General features: G+C 59.7%; 1 protein-coding gene across 3 annotated transcripts in view; it reads right to left on the reverse strand.

The window, feature by feature from the left end:
• The window catches only part of KANSL3 (KAT8 regulatory NSL complex subunit 3), a 28992-nt gene extending 11486 nt beyond the window's left edge, over nucleotides 1–17506 (reverse strand). For 2 of the 3 annotated variants that reach the window (XM_054174886.1, XM_054174885.1), the window contains exons 1-13: nucleotides 17269–17506; nucleotides 15467–15637; nucleotides 14204–14294; nucleotides 13036–13221; nucleotides 12764–12895; nucleotides 11591–11707; nucleotides 10605–10706; nucleotides 10419–10490; nucleotides 10035–10109; nucleotides 8408–8565; nucleotides 6361–6424; nucleotides 5164–5364; nucleotides 2673–2829 (exon numbers count right to left, since the gene is read on the reverse strand). In XM_054174886.1, coding sequence (XP_054030861.1) covers nucleotides 2673–2829; nucleotides 5164–5364; nucleotides 6361–6424; nucleotides 8408–8565; nucleotides 10035–10109; nucleotides 10419–10490; nucleotides 10605–10706; nucleotides 11591–11707; nucleotides 12764–12895; nucleotides 13036–13221; nucleotides 14204–14294; nucleotides 15467–15637; nucleotides 17269–17495 — 1753 coding nt within the window. In that variant the 5' untranslated portion in view covers nucleotides 17496–17506. Of the gene's footprint in view, nucleotides 1–837; nucleotides 916–2672; nucleotides 2830–5163; nucleotides 5365–6360; nucleotides 6425–8407; nucleotides 8566–10034; nucleotides 10110–10418; nucleotides 10491–10604; nucleotides 10707–11590; nucleotides 11708–12763; nucleotides 12896–13035; nucleotides 13222–14203; nucleotides 14295–15466; nucleotides 15638–17268 lie in introns of all 3 variants that reach the window. The other variant, XM_054174884.1, reaches the window with a different exon arrangement.
• Between the last annotated feature and the right edge of the window lie 1919 nt (nucleotides 17507–19425).

A 19425-nucleotide genomic window follows, 5' to 3' on the forward strand; every position in this document is an offset into this window, starting at 1 on the left:
GCTCTCAGCACCCTGGGGTCACCCAAAGGGAGAAGTGACACCTGCACACCACCTCCTGTCATGGACTGCAGCCTCTCAGCCTCTCCTAATCCCAGCTCCACACAGATCCACAGCCACTGCCACTCCACACGTGGCTGGAGCTACACAGTGAGTGTCTCACCCCTCAATCCCCAGCCCCCAGAGCTCCACACACACCAAGCTCCACCTCACTGAGCTCCAGCTCCCAACAGGAGAGACCACATTGCTGCAGGCCACTCACCTCCACATGTCTCCTGCTCCAGGCAGTGTCCATCTCCCACCACCTCATCACTCCCTCTCCCCCTCAACCCTCAGCATTTCTGCACCTCCCTCTGGCCAGGAAATGCTGCTCCACATGCCCACACCTGCCCCTTCCAAGTCACTCAGCAGTCCCTTGTTTCTGCTTCCATGTGTTTGGATGCTCCACCAACACACAAGTGGTCTCTCAGCCTGGTGGCCATGTTCCCTTCTCAGCTCTGGCACAGGAAAGGGTGAAACTGATGACCTCAAACCCTGCTCCAGAGAGTTTTAGTCCAGCTGCCTGTCAGAGGGCACAGCTCCCAAGAAGAGGATTTACCCACTGGAGCTGGGGAGAAGCTCAGGGCTGATGAAGCTCAGAAGCTCATCAGTTAATGCTCTCAGCAGGTTTGTTTGCTTTAGCTTCAAACACAGCAACCAGGCAGCAAAACAAGCAGGGGGACAAGGGCACATGTTGGGCCACATGCCCAGCCCAGCAGAAGGAAGGAGGAAGAGGATGAAAGAATGTAGCAGAGACAGAGAGGAGGAAGGAGATGGAGTGAGAAGTGAGGAGATACTCACCAAAGAGACATGAAGAGGTGCCAGGAGGAAGAGCTTTCCTGCCCAGCATGTTTTGTTTCAGAAAAGCAGCAAACTGAGCTGAAATGAATCAGAGAGAATTACAGATCACAGCTCTGAGGGGGACAGGGACCTGTGGGGACACCACTGCCACCCATGAACAGAGCCCTAGGAGCAGGCAGGGAGCCCTGGAGAGCATCATCCTGCCACAGAGCCCTAGGAGCAGGCAGGGAGCCCTGGAGAGCATCATCCTGCCACAGAGCCCTAGGAGCAGGCAGGGAGCCCTGGAGAGCATTATCCTGCCAGAGAGCCCTTGGAGCAGGCAGGGAGCTCTGGAGAGCATCATCCTGCCAGAGAGACCTAGGAGCAGGCAGGGAGCCCTGGAGAGCATCATCCTGCCACAGAGACCAAGGAGCAGGCAGGGAGCCCTGGAGAGCATCATCCTGCCACAGAGACCAAGGAGCAGGCAGGGAGCCCTGGAGAGCATCATCCTGCCACAGAGACCAAGGAGCAGGCAGGGAGCTCTGGAGAGCATCATCCTGCCACAGAGACCAAGGAGCAGGCAGGGAGCTCTGGAGAGCATCATCCTGCCACAGAGACCAAGGAGCAGGCAGGGAGCTCTGGAGAGCATCATCCTGCCACAGAGACTTAGGAGCAGGCAGGGAGCCCTGAGAGCATCATCCTGCCACAGAGACTTAGGAGCAGGCAGGGAGCCCTGGAGAGCATCATCCTGCCACAGAGACCAAGGAGCAGGCAGGGAGCCCTGGAGAGCATCATCCTGCCAGAGAGCCTTTGGAGAACACCATCCAGCCATGGGGCACAACAGAAACATGGCATCTCCTTTGCTCCAGCACTGACAGTGGCTTCATCCCAGTTTGTCCCTCTCCAGCCCCACAGCCATGGGGAAGAGGCCCAGCTGTCAAGGGATGAAGGCAGGCAGGGCCAGTCTGACCCAGCAGGTGCACCAAGAAGCTGAAAGCAGCTGGGAGATGTTCAGCCAGCACATCCTTGCCCAGCTACAGCCACAAAACACAGGCCACAAGCAGCAGAGCTCCTGTCCAAACCAGGCAGCCACCACACACCCCCTGCTCCTATGTCTAGAAGCTTCCTCCCTCAACCACAACAACAAAGGGATCCATTTCTCTAGGCCAGGGTCTCAGATCCAAGCATCAGCCCCTCTCTGAGGGAGAGAAAGATTTCACACTGCTGGAGAAGACAAGAAGCAGCCTGGCCAGGTCTGTCTTGAGAGAAGACACAAGAGAAGGGAGATGGAGAACCACCATTTGCCAGAAGAGATCATCAACATCAACCAAACCACCACCACCAGACTGAAGCTGCACCCTAAGGTTTTCAACCAGCATCCAAGAGGACATAAAACCAGCCCCAGCTCAACCTGGTTTGCTCTTCAGAGCAGGTTTTCCACAGCCACTTGAGCCAAGATGACTCTGTAAATCCCAGCTCCACTGTTTCAACCACAACTCAACAGCCTCAACCATCTCCTGAGCACCTTCAGTCAGTCACCTTCCCTGCATGGGGCTGAGACACCAGGCAAAGAGGCTCAGGCTGGAGAAGACCCAGAGTGCCTCATGTGGATGGAGTCCAGCAGGGCAAGCCAACTCCTCCCCTGTGAGCAGCAGCAAGGCTCCAGGAGCTGCAGAAACACCAATTCCAACCTAACCTTGACCCTGCTGCCTCCAGGTGACAGGGATGGAGAAAAAGGTGTCACAGGGAGCATGGAATTCAGGACAGGACTCAGAAGACCAAAACTGACACAGGTCAGGATAGATAAAGACCAAAAATCCAGAGGCAAAGAGGGTGGGAAAGCTGCAGAGCATTACCTTGTGCCTGCTTGTGTGCCAGGACAGCATCCATCCTCTGCACCTGCCTCTTGAGCAGCTGTGTGGTGCCCATGGGGCTGGGCTTCTGGATGGAGGACACAGCAGCAATCTTTGTCTTGGGGCTTGAGGTAGGGCTGCTGGAGACACTGGATAAGTCCTGAAAGAAGAGGAGAAACATCCCTTAGCCTCTTGATTCACACAGCCCCAGGCTGGGAAGGGTTGGGAAGGGAAGTTTGGAGCTCACCCAGTCCAAGCCCCCTGCTCCAGCAGGGCACCCCCAGCAGCTTGCCCAGCAGCACAATGCCCAGGGTGGGTGGAAGCTCTCCACACCAGGAGACTCCACAACCTCTCTGGGCAGCCTGCTCCAGGCCTCCAGCAACCTCACACCAAGCAACTTTCTCCCCAGGGGCAAACAGAACCTCCTGGCTGCCACTTTGTGCCCCTTGAACCTTGACCTGGCCCTGGGCACCACTCAGCAGAGTCTGGCCCCAGCCTCTTGCTCCCCACAGCTCCTTCAGCTCTTGCTGAGCATTGCTCAGCTGCCCTCTGGGGCTGCTCTTCTGCAGGCTCTCAGCCCCAGGGCTCTCAGCCTTTGCTGCTCCCAGAGCTGCTCCAGGCCCCTCAGCAGCTTCCCAGCCTGCCCTGGACTCTCTCCAGCACTTCCCTGTCCCCCTGGAGCTGGGGAGCCCAGAACTGGACCCAGGACTGCAGATGTGGCCTTACCAGGACAGAGCAGAGGGGCAGGAGAACCTCCCTTGCCCTACTGCCCATAGTCTTCTCCATGCCCCCCCCGACACCATTGAGGCCTTCTTGGCCACCAGGGCACATTGCTGGCTCCTGAGCACCTTGTTGTCCCCCAGCACCCTCAGCTCCTCCTTCTGGAGCTGCTTCCCAGCAGGTTCCCCTCCTCTGTCCTGCTGCAGGAGGTTGGTGCTCCCCGGGGGCAGAACCCTGCCCTTGCCCTGCTTGAACTTCGTAAGGTTCCCATCCACCAGCTCTGCAGCCTGGCCAGGGCTCACTGATGGCAGCACAGCATGAAGGGATGTGAGCCACCCCTACCAGTCTGGCACCAAACTGGCTGAGGGTCCCTCTGTCCCTTCATCCAGGAGATGCTGAACAACCCTGGCCCCAGCCATGACCACCGGGGAACACCAGGGCCAGGGCAGGGGCTTCATGGTTCCCTACAGGCTGTAACTCCGAGCACAGCATCTCTGAGCTAGAGCAGATCTGCTCCTGAAGGTTCCCCTGCCCCACGACGAACCCTGAGTCCCTCCCTGTGCTTTCATTTCCCTCGTCAAACTTTCCCCACACCCCTCAGCAGCACAACAGCATCTGGACACCGGCCCCACGCGCGGGCACACAGGCCCCAAGCACGCCGGCCTCTCACGTGGGCACGCCGGCCTCTCACATGCAGGCACGCCGGCCCCAAGCACGCTGGGCCCCACGAGCGGGCACGCAGGCCCCAAGCACAAGCATGCCGGCCTCTCACGTGGGCACGCCGGCCCCAAGCACGCTGGGCCCCACGAGCGGGCACGCAGGCCCCAAGCACAAGCACGCCGGCCTCTCACGCGGGCACGCCGGCCCCAAGCACGCTGGGCCCCACGAGCGGGCACGCAGGCCCCAAGCACAAGCACGCCGGCCTCTCACGTGGGCACGCCGGCCCCCATGGGCGGGCATACAGGCCTCACACGCGGGCACGCTGGGCCCCACAAGCGGGCATACAGGCCTCACACGTGGGCACGCCGGCCCCCACGAGCGGGCACGCCAGGCCCCACGCGCGCGGGCACGCCGGCCTCTCACATGGGCACGCCGGCCCCCACGTGCGGGCACGCCAGGCCCCACGCGCGCGGGCAGGCCGGCCTCTCACGTGGGCACGCCAGGCCCCCACGAGCGGGCATACAGGCCTCACACGTGGGCACGCTGGGCCCCACAAGCGGGCATACAGGCCTCACACGCGGGCACGCCAGGCCCCACGAGCAGGCATACAGGCCTCACACGCAGGCATACAGGCCTCACACGCGGGCACGCCAGGCCCCCACGAGCGGGCATACAGGCCTCACACGCGGGCACGCCAGGCCCCCACGAGCGGGCATACAGGCCTCACACGCAGGCACGCCAGGCCCCACGAGCGGGCATACAGGCCTCACACGCGGGCACGCCGGCCCCCACGAGCAGGCACGCCAGGCCCCACACGCGCGGGCAGGCCGGCCTCTCACATGGGCACGCCAGCCCCCACGTGCGGGCACGCCAGGCCCCACACGCGCGGGCACGCCGGCCTCTCACGTGGGCACGCCAGCCCCCACGAGCGGGCACGCCAGGCCCCACGAGCAGGCACGCCAGGCCCCACGAGCAGGCACGCCAGGCCCCACACGCGCGGGCACGCCGGCCTCTCACATGGGCACGCCAGCCCCCACACGCGGGCACGCCAGCCCCCACACGCGCGGGCAGGCCAGGCCCCCACCCATCCCCAGCTCCCCGGAGGAGTTCCCACCTCGGAGCCTGAGGGTGAGGCCGGCACTTTGGCTGCAGGCGAGGCAGGCCTGCTGCTCCTCTCGGGCAGCTCAAAGGACAGGTCCCTCCTGGAGCAGTCCCTTGGCTTCTTCTTCTTCTCAGCATCCAGGTCGCGGGGGTCGGAGCCCGAGTGGCTCTCGGCTCGGGTGAGGACTCCAGTCAGGAAGTCAGCGATTTCATCCTGGCAGTGGTGAGAGAGTTGGAGCAAGCAGTTGGAAGGAGAGGAGGAGACTCCCCAGGGGACACAGGGATTCGTTGCCATGGAATGATTTGGGCTGGAAGGGACCTTAAAGATATCCAGTTCCAACCCCCTGCCATGGGCAGGGACACCTCCCACCAGTCCAAGCTGCTCAAGGCCTCACCCAGCTTGGCCCTGAACACCTCCAGGGAGGGAACATCCACAACCTCCCTGGGCTCTTAGGTTTAACAGTCCCCAAAATGTAACCCTAAAACCTCCCCAAGACCTTGGCTTTCTCAGGGCAGTTCCTCTGCTGGGAGGCCAGGCTGAGAGAGTTGGGGTTGTGCAGCCTGGAGAAGAGAAGGCTCCAGGGAGACCTCTGGGTGGCCTTGCAGTGCTCAAAGGGCTGTCAGAAAGCTGGGGACAGAGTGTTGAGCAGAGTCTGCTGTGGCAGGCCAAGAGGGGATGGATTGAGCTCAAAGAGGGAGATTGAGAGTGGAGAGAAGGGAGAAATGTTTGACCCTGAGAGTGGGGAGAGCCTGGCCCAAAAGCTGCTAGAGAGGTGAGAGCTGCCCCATCCCTGGCACCATCCCAGCTCAGGTTCTTTGGGGCTGTGAGCAACCTGCTCTGTTTGGGGATGTCCTTGCTGGCTGCAGGGGGTTGGATTGGATGAGGTTGAGAGTTTCCTCAGACACAAACCAGTCTGAGATACTCCACTGCCTGCAGACACACACCACAGAACTGTGATGGTTTCTCCAGCAGCTGCCAACCTGCTGCCCCAGACAGGTGGTCTGGAGAAACCACAGCTTGCTCAGCTGTGCTCCCAGGAAGCTCTCACTTCTCCTCCTGGACACAGCCAGCCACTTCCAAACCCCATTCAGGGCACAGAGCACCTTCAATCCAACCCCTCCAGGCAGCAAGGTTAGAACTGGGGATCACCAAGACACTCCAGCACAGGTGTTTGGAAGAGCTGAGGTGAAGGAGGGTTCCTCTGCTTACCTGGATGCATCTGTCCACCATACTCTGGGTTAGGCCTTCTGACTTCTTTTTGGCTTTGCTTATCCTAATAAAAACCCAACAGATGCTTGTCACTCCTCTGGTCTTCCACCTTCACACTCCCAACATCCTTTGTCACCTAATCCAAGCTCCCTTCCCCAGTGAGCCACAGAGGAAGGCAAAAGCCAGCTCCATCAGCTCTCCACTCAAACAATGTCCACTCCCAAGAGGTGCTGAGGGAAGGCCCAGCACCCCAAAGCCCTCTGAGAAGCTGAACTGATGTTTCCTTCTCTCCAGAGCTCTGGCTTCACACCCAGGATCAGACTTTGAAGCTGACTGCTTTCCTCTCCTTCACTGATTACCCTCTACTAGAGATTTCATCTACTGCTGGGTCCACCTTCAGCATCAGACCACCCCTACCCTCCTGAACAACCTGCTCAGGCTTCTCAGAGACTCAATGATGTTGGAAAAGACCTTCAAGATCACCCACTCCAACCATTAACCCTACTCTACCAAGTCCACCACCAAACCACATCCCTCAGCAACACACCCACACAGCTTTGAGACACCTCCAGGGATGGGGACTCCACCACCTCACAGTTGTTTCCAGCCACTCACAAGAGGGACAGGAGAACAAGCTCCTAAGTTCACTGAAACCTTGAGGGCCTCTTGCTTCCTACATCTACCACCTCCCTGGGCTGAGACTTGGGGTTCTTCAGCCTGGAAAAACAGGAGGCTGAGGGGAGACCTTCTGGCTCTCTACAACTCCTTGAGAGGAGGCTGAAGCCAGGTGGGGGTTGGGCTCTTCTCCCAAGGAACAAAGGACAGGGTGAGAGGAAATGGATTCAGGTTGCACCAGAGGAGGATTAGGTTGGACACTGGAAGAAACTTCTTCACTGAAAGGGTTCTCAAAGCCTGGAACAGGCTGCCCAGGGAGGTAACACACTGGTTGGACTCAATGATCTTAAAGGTCAGTTCCAGGTCCCTCAGCTGCTCCTCACCAGACCTACTCCTGCCCCTCAAAGTCCCTCTGGCAGTCAGGAGCCCAACCCTGAGCCCAGCCCTCAAGCTGTGGCCTCCCCAGTGCCCAGCCCAGGGGCACCATCCCTGCCCTGCTCCTGCTGCCCACTCCATTGCTGCTCCAGGCCAGGCTGCTGGTGACCTTCTTGGCCACCTGGGCACCCTCTGGCTCCTCTCCAGCTGTTGATAATGAGCACCCCCAGAGCCTTTCCCACTGGGCACTTTCCAGCCACTCTGCCCCCAGCCTGAAGCCTTCAAGGGGTTGTTGTGACCAAAGGGCAGGACCCAGCCCTTGGCCTCTATCCACCAGACCAGATTCTGAATAGCAAAGCTGACCTTGGTGGAGCATTTTTGTGCACTTCTCACACTGCTTCAGAATGGCCAGCAGGAGCAGGAAGGTCATTCTGCCCCTGTACCCTGCACTGGTTAGGCCACACCTTGAGTCCTGTGTCCAGTTCTGGGCTCCTCAGTTTAGGAAGGAGGTTGACTTGCTGGAGTGTGTCCAGAGAAGGGCAACAAAGCTGGGGAGGGGCTTGGAACACAGCCCTGTGAGGAAAGACTGAGGGAGCTGGGGTTGCTTAGCCTGGAGAAGAGGAGGCTCAGGAGTGACCTTATTGCTGTCTACAACTACCTGAAGGGAGGTTGCAGACAGGCAGAGGTTGGTCTCTTCTCCCAGGCAGCCAGCACCAGAACAAGAGGACACAGTCTCAGGCTGTGCCAGGGGAGGTTTAGGCTGGAGGTTAGGAGGAAGCTTTACACAGAGAGAGTGATTGCCCATTGGAATGGGCTGCCTGGGGAGGTGGTGGAGTCACCATCACTGGAGGTGTTGAGGAGGAGACTTGACAGGGTGCTTGGTGCCATGGGGTAGTTGGTTGGGTGGTGTTGGGTGATGGGTTGGACTCGATGATCTGGAGGTCCCAACCTCGTCTATCCTATCCTATTCTGAAACTTGAGAGCTCTTTTGTACACAGCACACTCAGACCTTGCCCAGTGCTCCTGAGAAGACAGCAGGCAGCTCAGGGAGCCTCACCTGAGGCTGTCATCTGCTCCTCCCACCACCACCATGCTGTTATCCGCTCGGATTTTCTCCCTGAAATCCTCCATGGCTTCGACGTTGGACTGCAGGGAATTCTGCCCGACGACGAAGAGGACAGGGGTCTTCATCTCCAGGAGAGGGTCATCCACGTCCTGCAAAGGCAAAGGCAGCTGCCAGCTGGCAGGACTGAGCCAGCACAAGGAGTCTCTGGAGCTGAATGAAAGGAAGACCTCCCAAAAGGGCCCATTTGGGCTCCACAGCCATCGAGCCAAGCTGTCCCCTCTGGTCCAGGTTGACACGGGCAACAAGTGACCCACACAGAAGACCTCAGGAAGGAGGTGCAAAACCACCTCACAGCAGAGACAGGCAAGCACAGGACTGCCTGTGCTCTGTGCTGCACTCCCACTGCAAGGCACAACTCCTCCAACAAAAAAAAACCACCAAACAAACAACAAAAACCCCCAAAGATACAACAAAAATGACACACAGAGTCCCCCAGAGCTCTTCCAGGTCCCACTGGGCTTCCAGGCCCAGCTCCAGGAACCACCCAGAGAAGTTCAGGCTGGAGGAGTGGGGACATGTCAACCTCACCAAGCACAACACCAAGTACCAAAGCCTGCAGCTGGGTTGGGACAAGCCCTGGTATCAACACAGGCTGGGGATGAAGGGCTGGGGAGCAACCCTGAGGAGGACTTGGGGGTACAAAGCTGGACAGGAGCTGGCACCAAGTGCTGCCAGCCCAGCCCAGCCCAGCCTGGGCTGAGCCCCAGCAGTGTGGGCAGCAGGGGCAGGGAGGGGATTCTGCCCCTCTTCTGTGCTCTGCTGAGACCTCCCCCTGCAGTGCTGGGGGAGCTATGGAGCCCTCAGCACAGACAGGGACCTGCTGGGAGAGGGGCCAGAGGAGGTCACAGCAATGCTGGCAGGGCTGGAAGGGCTCTGCTGGGAGGCCAGGCTGAGAGAGTTGGGGTTGTGCAGCCTGGAGAAGAGAAGGCCCCAGGGAGACCTTCTGGTGGCCTTGCAGTGCTCAAAGGGCTGTCAGAAAGCTGGGGACAGATTTTGAGCAGGGCCTGTGGGGACAGGCCAAGGGGGGATGGTTTGAACTCAAAGAGGGAGATTGAGAGTGGAGAGAAGGGAGAAATGTTTGACCCTGAGAGTGGGGAGAGCCTGGCCCAGGCTGCCAGAGAGGGGAGAGCTGCCCCATCCCTGGTACCATCCCAGCTCAGGCTTGATGGGACTCTGGGAGCAACCTGCTGTGGTTGGGGATGTCCCTGCTAGCTGCAGGGGGATTGGATTGGGTGAGTTTTAGAGTTTCCTTCAACACAAACCAGTCTGAGATACTCCACTGCCTGCAGACACACACCACAGAACTGTGATGGTTTCTCCAGCAGCTGCCAACCTGCTGCCCCAGACAGGTGGTCTGGAGAAACCACAGCTTGCTCAGCTGTGCCCCCAGGAAGCTCTCACTTCTCCTCCTGGACACAGCCAGCCACTTCCAAACCCCATTCAGGGCACAGAGCACCTTCAATCCAACCCCTCCAGGCAGCAAGGTTAGACACTTCAGCTGGATGAACTTTACAAGACCCCTTCAGCCCACAGCATTTGGTGACTCTGTGGTCCTTACCCCTCTGGGGCCATCGACGGTGAGCAGGGGGAAGCCAAGGCACACCACGGCTGTGACGTACTCCAGCACTGACACCTGGGCAGGGGGAGCAACAATCAGCATCCTGCTGGCCAAGTGCAGCCAGGTGTGGAGGCACAGAACCACCTCCCACATTTAGGCCTCAATCTGTTGATTAAACTGTGTGTTTGTGGGGAAATAAACTGATTAACTGACTCCAACTCCTCCTGTCCCCCACCCACCAAGAAACTGTCTGAAAGCCAGGTCTTGGGAAGAGAAAAGGGACAAGGAGAAGCCCAGCAGAGCCTTCACCAGCAGAGTAACACCAATCTAAGCCTGAAGAGGTCCTGTGGGCTCTGAGAGGATGCAAAGGACTCAAGGACTTACGTGACAGGCCACCAAGGCCCCCGTGTTCCACCCAATCAGGATGATAGGCTTGTGGGAGAAGTGGCTGTGAATCTACAGGAGGAAAAGAGACATGGAGGTGAGGGAGGGGAATGATGTGCAGGCAGGGTGAAGGGGTGGAAAGGAGCAGCAGAAGCCCCTGGCAAGGTGCTGGTCAGTGTGACTCACCTCAGCCACTTTGGCCCTGACGGCTCCGATCATGTGCTCCAGGCACTGCAGCACTCCCACCCCGCTGCCGTTGTTCAGCAGGTGAGTGGTGATGGGGATCACCTGCCAGGGAACCAAGGTGACACTGGGGACAAGGACTCACAGCAAGGAGCAGGGACTGCAAACCTGTTAAACCATCAACTCAAGCTTTGCCTCTCCCTCTTCCCCCCTGGAGCCCCACTCAGGGCCACCTCTGGTGCTCACCTGGCTCCTACACACCTTGAGTGGTCATCAGGAGGGGTGTGAGCAGCTCTGAATGCAGGAGAGGACCAAGCTGACCTGGGGCCTCTCTCCTCCAACCTCTCCCACCAGCACCCTCATCAATCCTTAATAAGGGTACCAGAATGATCTAAACTGCTAAAGATGGCCTTGGGCAGCAAGAGTCAGGCAACTGTTTTGGATGGAAGAGACCTTCAAGATCGTTGAGTCCAACCTTTAACCCAGCACTGCCAGGGCACCACCAAAACATGGCCCTCAGCACCACAGCTCAGAAACCCCTCCAGGGATGGGGACTCCACCACTGCCCTGGGCAGCCTGGGCCAGGCCCTGAAAACCCTCAAGGGCAAGAAATTGTTCCTCGTGGCCAACCTAAACCTCCCCTGGGGCAACTTGAGGCCATTTCCTCTTGACCTGTCCCTTGTTCCTTGGCAGAAGAGCCCAACCCCCACCTGGCTCCAGCCTCCTCTCAGGGAGCTGGTGAGAGCCAGAAGGTCTCCCCTCAGCCTCCTTTTCTCCAGGCTGAACAACCCCAGGTCCCTGAGCTGCTCCTCAGACCCCAGACACATCAGGGCTGGGCACCTTTGTGTCCTGTGCAGTGTCTCAAATGCTGAACACCGCAGGGGGCAGGTGCCAGCCTCTGCTCTGGGTGCACTGCAGAGGAGCTCAGCTGGCACAGCTGCTGGCTTGAACTTCCCTCCTCTCAAGGCCACCCTCCCACCCACACCAACCTTGCCCAGGCAGGAGAGCTGGGACTGCCAGAAGCGGTGGCGCCGGGAGGTGGGGAACAGGGAGTTGGAGGGTCCGGAGGAGGCGATGAGGATGAGAGGGGATCCAGGCAGCTTGCTCTGCAAAGGGCAGCACAGAGAAATCAGCTTCCCAGCCTGAGAGCCCCCTGCACTGCACAGCCTGCTCCACACAGCAGGAAGACCTTATGGAGCTCATTGACTGTCCTCAGCCAAAGCTGCCTCAGGTGGGGTGGGAAGGGAGCTCTGGAGCTCAGCCAGTCCAACCCCCTGCTCCAGCAGGGGCACCCACAGCAGCTTGCCCAGGGGCACAATGCCCAGGGGGGGTTGGAAGCTCTCCACACCAGGAGACTCCACAACCTCTCTGGGCAGCCTGCTGCAGGCCTCCAGCACCCTCACAACAAACAACTTTCTCCTCAGGGGCAAACAGAACCTCCTGGCTGCCACTTTGTGCCCTCTGCCCCTTGGCCTGGCCCTGGGCATCACTCAACAGAGTCTGGCCCCAGCCTCTTGCCCCCCACAGCTCCTTCAGCTCTTGCTGAGCATTGCTCAGCTGCCCTCTGGGGCTGCTCTTCTGCAGGCTCTCAGCCCCAGGGCTCTCAGCCTTTGCTGCTGCCAGAGCTGCTCCAGGCCCCTCAGCAGCTTCCCAGCCTGCCCTGGACTCTCTCCAGCACCTCCCTGGCCCTCTGCAGCTGGGGAGCCCAGAGCTGGACCCAGGGCTCCAGATGTGGCCTCACCAGGGCAGACTAGAGGAGCAGGATAATGTCCTTTGCCCTGTTGCCCCCCAGGACACCATTAGCGTGTTCTTGGCCATGAGGGCACACTGCTGGCTCCTGGGCACCTTCTTGCCCCCCAGCACTCCCAGGACCTTCTCCTTGGAGCTGCTTCCCAGCAGGTTCCCCCTCAGCTGTGCTGATGCAGGGGGTTGTTGCTCCCCAGGAGCACTTGCCCTGGTGGAACTTCACTAAGTTCCTCTCCCCTCAGCTCTCAAGCATGAGGGGAATGCATCCAACAGAAGGAACCACCCTCATGGAGTAAAGCTAAAGCAGGAGAAGAGCCCAGGAAACAGGACAGAGGGGACTGCAGAAGGAGGACAGCAGAAGGACAAAGCTGAAGTGAGATCAGGCCCTCAGTGCCCACCCCCAGGGAGGCACTCACTGGTTTGTTATGTGACAGGACACCCACAGCTGGGTCCCAAGGTCTCTTCAGCAGCAGGGACAGAGCCTCAGCCCCTGCTGCCCCTGTCTTGGCAGTGGAGGAGAGCAGCATCCTGTCAATCAGGGTGGGGATCTGAAACCAGAACCAGGAGAAGGCCTGAGAAACTCACCCAGCCCCCCAGGAGCCCCCTCACCACCACCCCCCAATGCAGCTGCCTTCAAGGAGCTTCATGAAAGAAGAAGGTTCCAAGTGACAGCAAAACCCTTCATCACCTTTCCTTTCAGTGTCTGCAGGGCATCCAGGTAAGCAGCCAGCACAGGCAAGCTGAGGGTTTCCACCAGGGTGGTGTGAAGCCACTGGATGAGTTTGGTGTCCCAGTTGACGCTGGCCAGGGCCTGGCGCACCCTGCGGGCACACTTATCCACAGCTATCCTCCGCAGCACCGGCTCGTTGCAGGCCTGCACCAGGGACAGGGCAGAGTCACTCACACAGCCACACACCCAGCCAGGCTGGAAAAGGCCTCAGGGATCAGCAAGTCCAACCTATCACCTATCCCCTAACACCTCCTGACAGCTAAACCATGGCTCCAAGGGCCACATCCAAGCCTTTCCTGAACACCCCCAGGGCTGGGGACTCCACCACCTCCCTGGGCAGCACAGCCCAGTGGCCAATTCCTCTTCCTGGGAAGAACTTTCTCCTCCCCTCCAGCCTAAACTTCCCCTGGCACAGCTTGAGACTGTGTGCTCTTGTTCTGGTGCTGGGTGCCTGGGAAAAGAGACCAACCCCCACCCGGCTACAACCTCCCTTCAGGGAGTTAGAGAGAGCAAGGTCTCCCCTGAGCCTCCTCCTCTCCAGGCTAAGCAACCCAAACTCCCCCAGCCTCTCCTCACAGGGCTGTGCCCCAGACCCCTCCCCAGCCTCGCTGCCCTTCTCTGGACACCTTCAAGTCTCTCAATGTCCTTCTTGAACTGAGGAGCCCAGAACTGGACACAGGACTCTAGGTGTGGCTGCAGCAGCTTGGCTTGAGCCAGGCCACCAAGAGCAAGGGGAGCTTGAAGAGCTGCAGCAGCTTGGCTGGAGCCAGGCCACCAAGAGCAAGGGGAGCTTGAAGAGCTGCAGCAGCTTGGCAGGTAGGATGGGGTGAGATGGAGCATTCATGGAGGAAACAGCATGTCCCAGCAGGAGGGGACTTTCTGGGGCTGAAGAGAGGGGCTCCCCCAGCCCCGCCGCCCGAGCCAGGACCGGGGCTCCCCACCGCCACCCCCAAGCTGGGCCCAGGGCTGTAGAGCACAGAGGGCCCCAAATTCCTCTTGCAGGAAGCAGAGAGTCATGAGGAGGACAACATCCCCAGCCGGAGGAAGCCCAGCGCTGCCTCTTTCCCTAGCAGCCCGGCGCTGCAGCCTGGCCCCCAGGGGCTCGGCAGCAGCAGGCAGGCCTTACCCCCTCGTTGGCCAGCCGGGCCAGCCGGTCCGACTGCAGCGCCTTGTGGATCTTGTTGAAGAGCTTGTTCTGGGCCAGTGTCCAGCCCGTCCTGTGGGCACAACCAGACAGGTCAGGACGGCTCCTCTCAGGGCACAGCAGCAGCTGGCAGCACCGCTGCCTTCAGAACGGACTCGTGGCCACCAAGGGAGGTGGTGGTGAAGGGGCTGGAGAGGAGCAGCTGAGGGGATGTTCAGCCTGGAGGAGGCTGAGGGGAGAGCTTCTGGTGGCCTTTCAGGACTTAAAAGGGCCAAGCAGAAAGCTGGGGACAGCGCTGAGCAGGGCCTGTGGGGACAGGCCAAGGGGGGATGGCTTGAACTCAAAGAGGGAGATTGAGAGTGGAGAGAAGGGAGAAATGTTTGACCCTGAGGGTGGGGAGAGCCTGGCCCAGGCTGCCAGAGAGGTGAGAGCTGCCCCAGCCCTGGCACCATTGCAGGTCAGGCTTGATGGGACTCTGGGAGCAACCTGCTCTGGTTGGGGATGTCCCTGCTGGCTGCAGGGGGGTTGGACTGGAGGAGCTTCAAAGATCCCTTCAGCCCAAACCATTCCATTACCCCATGACTTGAAGATGTCTCAACTCAGCAAGAACATCACCATGGATCAAGTCACACCAAAAACCACACATGCCCAAGGGATGGATATTGAGTACTTGATCCCCACACCTGCTCTCCTCATCCCTGTGCCCCCTTTCCCTGTCTTCATACAGGCTCACAGGATGTTAGGGGTTGGAAGGGACCTCTGGAGATCATCCAGTCCAACCCCTGCCAGAGCAGGAGCAGAGAACCCATCCCAGGGCACACAGGAACACATCCAGACAGGGCTGCAAAGGCTCCACAGAAGGAGACTCCACAACCTCTCTGGGCAGCCTGCTCCAGGCCTCTGGCAGCCTCCCAGGGCAGAAGTTCCTCCTCCTGCTGAGCTGCAACCTCCTGTGCTGCACTTTCCATCCCTTGCCCCTTGGCCTGTCCCAGGGTGCAGCTGAGCAGAGCCTGTCCCCTCCCTCCTGCCCCCCAGCCCTCAGCTCTTGAGAGCCATTGAGCACATCCCTCTCAGCCTTCTCCTCTCCACACTCAGCACCCCCAGGGCTCTCAGCCTCTCCTCCCCAGGCAGCGCTGCAGTCCCTTGTAGCCCTCCACGGGACCCTATCTCTGTCCCTCTTGAACTGCCTGAGCTGCTCTCCCTGTCGCCGGCCCTGCTCTCCCGGGGCCCACCGCGGCGCCTCACCGGTTGAGGTGCTCCTCCCAGTCGTCGGGGGGCGGCGGGGCGTCGGCGTCGGTGCGGGCGAACATGACGTGCCGCTCGCACTCGTTCATCACGCTGCGAGCCTTCTGGTTGTCGTACAGCGGCACCGGCGTGGCCGTCACCGTCTCCACGTCGATGGGGACGTCGGCCTCCCTGACAGCGACCGGCGAGAGAGGAGAGGGGAGGCTCAGCCGCCCCGGCCCCTGCCGGGCTTAGCGACCCGACGGTCACACAGCGCCGGCCGCTCGGTATTGCCGGCGTGTCCCGGGCTCACCCCGGGCCAGCCCCAGTCCAGACCCTACACCGAGTCTTTGCGACCCCGACACAGCTTCCTTCCCTGCTTCCCCTCCTTCCCAGGCAGCCCCGGCTCCCCTCCCTCCATTCCTCCTCCCCAGCCCCGGCTCCCCTCCTTCCATTCCTCCTCCCCAGCCCCGGCTCCCCTCCTTCCATTCCTCCTCCCCAGCCCCGGCTCCCCTCCCTCCATTCCTCCTCCCCAGCCCCGGCTCCCCTCCTTCCATTCCTCCTCCCCAGCCCCGGCTCCCCTCCTCCCATTCCTCCTCCCCAGCCCCGGCTCCCCTCCTCCCAGTCCTCCTCCCCAGCCCCGGCTCCCCTCCTCCCATTCCTCCTCCCCAGCCCCGGCTCCCCTCCTCCCATTCCTCCTCCCCAGCCCCGGCTCCCCTCCTCCCATTCCTCCTCCCCAGCCCCGGCTCCCCTCCTTCCATTCCTCCTCCCCAGCCCCGGCTCCCCTCCTTCCATTCCTCCTCCCCAGCCCCGGCTCCCCTCCCTCCATTCCTCCTCCCCAGCCCCGGCTCCCCTCCTTCCATTCCTCCTCCCCAGCCCCGGCTCCCCTCCTTCCATTCCTCCTCCCCAGCCCCGGCTCCCCTCCTTCCATTCCTCCTCCCCAGCCCCGGCTCCCCTCCTTCCATTCCTCCTCCCCAGCCCCGGCTCCCCTCCTTCCATTCCTCCTCCCCAGCCCCGGCTCCCCTCCCTCCATTCCTCCTCCCCAGCCCCGGCTCCCCTCCTTCCATTCCTCCTCCCCAGCCCCGGCTCCCCTCCTTCCATTCCTCCTCCCCAGCCCCGGCTCCCCTCCTCCCATTCCTCCTCCCCAGCCCCGGCTCCCCTCCTCCCATTCCTCCTCCCCCGCCCCGGCTCCCCTCCTCCCATTCCTCCTCCCCAGCCCCGGCTCCCCTCCTTCCATTCCTCCTCCCCAGCCCCGGCTCCCCTCCTCCCATTCCTCCTCCCCAGCCCCGGCTCCCCTCCTTCCATTCCTCCTCCCCAGCCCCGGCTCCCCTCCTCCCCTCCCAGCCCCACACTAACCTCACAGCCTGCCCAGCCCCACACTTTTGCCTCACAGAACCCCCAGCCCCACATTCTGCCCTGGCAGACGCTTCACCCCCAGTCTCCCCTCACAGACCTTCTAGACCCCCACTCTCCCTTCACAGACCTTCTAGCCGCACACTCTCCCTTCACAGACCTCCCAATCTAACATTTTCCTTCCACAGCCACCCAGCCCCCCACTCTCCCTTCACAGACCTTCTAGACCCCCACTCTCCCTTCACAGACCTTCTAGACCCCCACTCTCCCTTCACAGACCTTCTAGACCCCCACTCTCCCTTCACAGACCTCCCGGCCCCCTATATTCTCCGCTCCCAGACCCCCCAGCCCCCCTCTCTCCCCTCCCAGCTCCCTCAACACCCCCGCAAGCCCCACAGAACCCCTTCTCCCACCCTCCACATTCTCCCCTCGCAGACCCTTCCACCCCCTCCACACTTTTCAGCCCTCACAGAGCAACTCCGGGCTGCCGCCGGGGGGTGAGGAACAGCATCCTGGTGGGCCTGGCCGCGCTGGCATCGGGGTGAGCGCTCCAAGGCTTGGCGTAGCTGTGGTCCAAGCACACCAGATCCAGCTCCCGCTCGTGGGCCGACAGCTGCAGCAACAAGGAGGTCCCCATCCTGCGGGCCGACCACTGCAAATCGCGATCCCGGTCGCGGTCGAGGCCGCGCTGAGACATGGCCGCCGGGGCGGGGGGGGGCGGGAGCCCCGCGGCGCCGCGGCGCGCATGCGCCCCGAGCGGGCACCAGGGGGCGCTCTGGGAGGGGGGGGTAGGGCCCCTGCCGCGCCGCGCATGCGCCCCGAGCGGGCACCAGGGGGCGCTCCGGGAGGGTGGGAGGGCCCCTGCCGCGGCGCGCATGCGCCCGAAGAGGCGGGGCCTTGGGTGGAGGGAAAACGTGGAGAGAGGATCAGGGTGCGAATGGGAATGGAGTCAGGGAAGCAGGGAGGAGCGGAGCGGAGTGGAATATAATGGAATGGAGTGGAATGGAATGGAATGGAATGGAATAGAATAGAATAGAATAGAATAGAATAGAATAGAATAGAATAGAATAGAATAGAATAGAATAGAATAGAATAGAATGGAATAGAATAGAATGGAATAGAATGGAATGGAATGGAATGGAATAGAATGGAATGAAATAGAATAGAATAGAATAGAATAGAATAGAATGGAATGGAATGGAATGGAATAGAATAGAATAGAACACAATAGAATAGAATGGAATAGAATAGAATAGAATGGAATGAAATGAAATGAAATGAAATGAAATAGAATAGAATGAAATAGACTAGAATAGAATGGAATAGAATAGAATGGAATAGAATGGAATGGAATAGAATAGAATGGAATGGAATGGAATGGAATAGAATAGAATAGAATAGAATAGAATAGAATAGAATAGAATAGAATAGAATAGAATGAAATAGAATGGAATGGAATGGAATGGAATGGAATGGAATAGTATAGAATGGAATGGAATAGTATAGAATGGAATGGAATGGAATGGAATGGAATGGAATGGAATGGAATAGAATGGAATGGAATGGAATGGAATGGAATAGAATAGAATAGAATAGAATAGAATAGAATAGAATGGAATGGAATGGAATGGAATGGAATGAAATGGAATGGAATGGAATGGAATGGAATGGAATGGAATGGAATGGAATGGAATGGAATAGAATTAACAGGTTGGAAAAGACCTTTGAGATCCTATCACCCAACACCATCTGATCAACTCAACCATGGCACCAAGCACCCCAGCCAGTCTCTTCTTAAACACCTCCAGGGATGGGGACTCCACCACCTCCCTGGGCAGCACATCCCAATGGCCAGTCTCTCTTTCTGGGAAGAATTGCTTCCTAACAACCAGCCTGAACCTCCCCTGGCATAGCTTGAGACTGTGTCCTCTTGTTCTGCTGCTGATTGCCTGGAAGGAATGGCTTTGGTTGGAAGAGACCTTGAAGGCCGTGGAGCCCAAGCATTAACCCAGCACTGCCAGGGCACGGCTGAAGCACGGCGCTCAGCACAGCTTCTCCGGGGCTTTGAAGCACTCCCAGGGATGGGGATTCCACCGCTGCCCTGGGCAGCCTGGGGCAGGGCTGGGCAGCCCTCAAGGGGAAGAAATTGTTCCTCATGGCCAACCTGAACCTGCCCTGGTGCCACCTGAGGGCATTTCCTCTTGTCCTGTCCCTTGTTCCTTGGCAGAAGAGGCCAACCCCCACATCACTCCGGCCTCCTCTCAGGGAGCTGGACAGAGCCAGATCTTTCCTCAGCCTCCTCTGCTCAACACCCCCAGCTCCCTCAGCTGCTCCTCCCCAGCCCTCTTCTCCAGACCCTTCCCCACCTTCCTTGCCCTTCTCTGGACCTTCCCCAGCTCCTCAATGTCCTTCTTGTCTTCTGTAAAGCCTCCAAGACTCCAGATCAACACTGCCACCCAGCTTGATGCCGTCTGCAAACCTGACCTCCTCATCCAGATCACTGATAGAGAGATGGAAGAGGACCTGGGGCCAAAGGGACACAGGGAGGCAGGGACACAGGGATGTGAAGATGTGGGGACTTGGTGCTGTGGGGACACACAGACATGGGCATGTGGTGACAAGGGGAC

This window comes from Dryobates pubescens, chromosome 31 (genome assembly GCF_014839835.1).
Source record: "Dryobates pubescens isolate bDryPub1 chromosome 31, bDryPub1.pri, whole genome shotgun sequence".
In the NCBI taxonomy this organism is placed as follows: Eukaryota; Metazoa; Chordata; class Aves; order Piciformes; family Picidae; genus Dryobates; species Dryobates pubescens.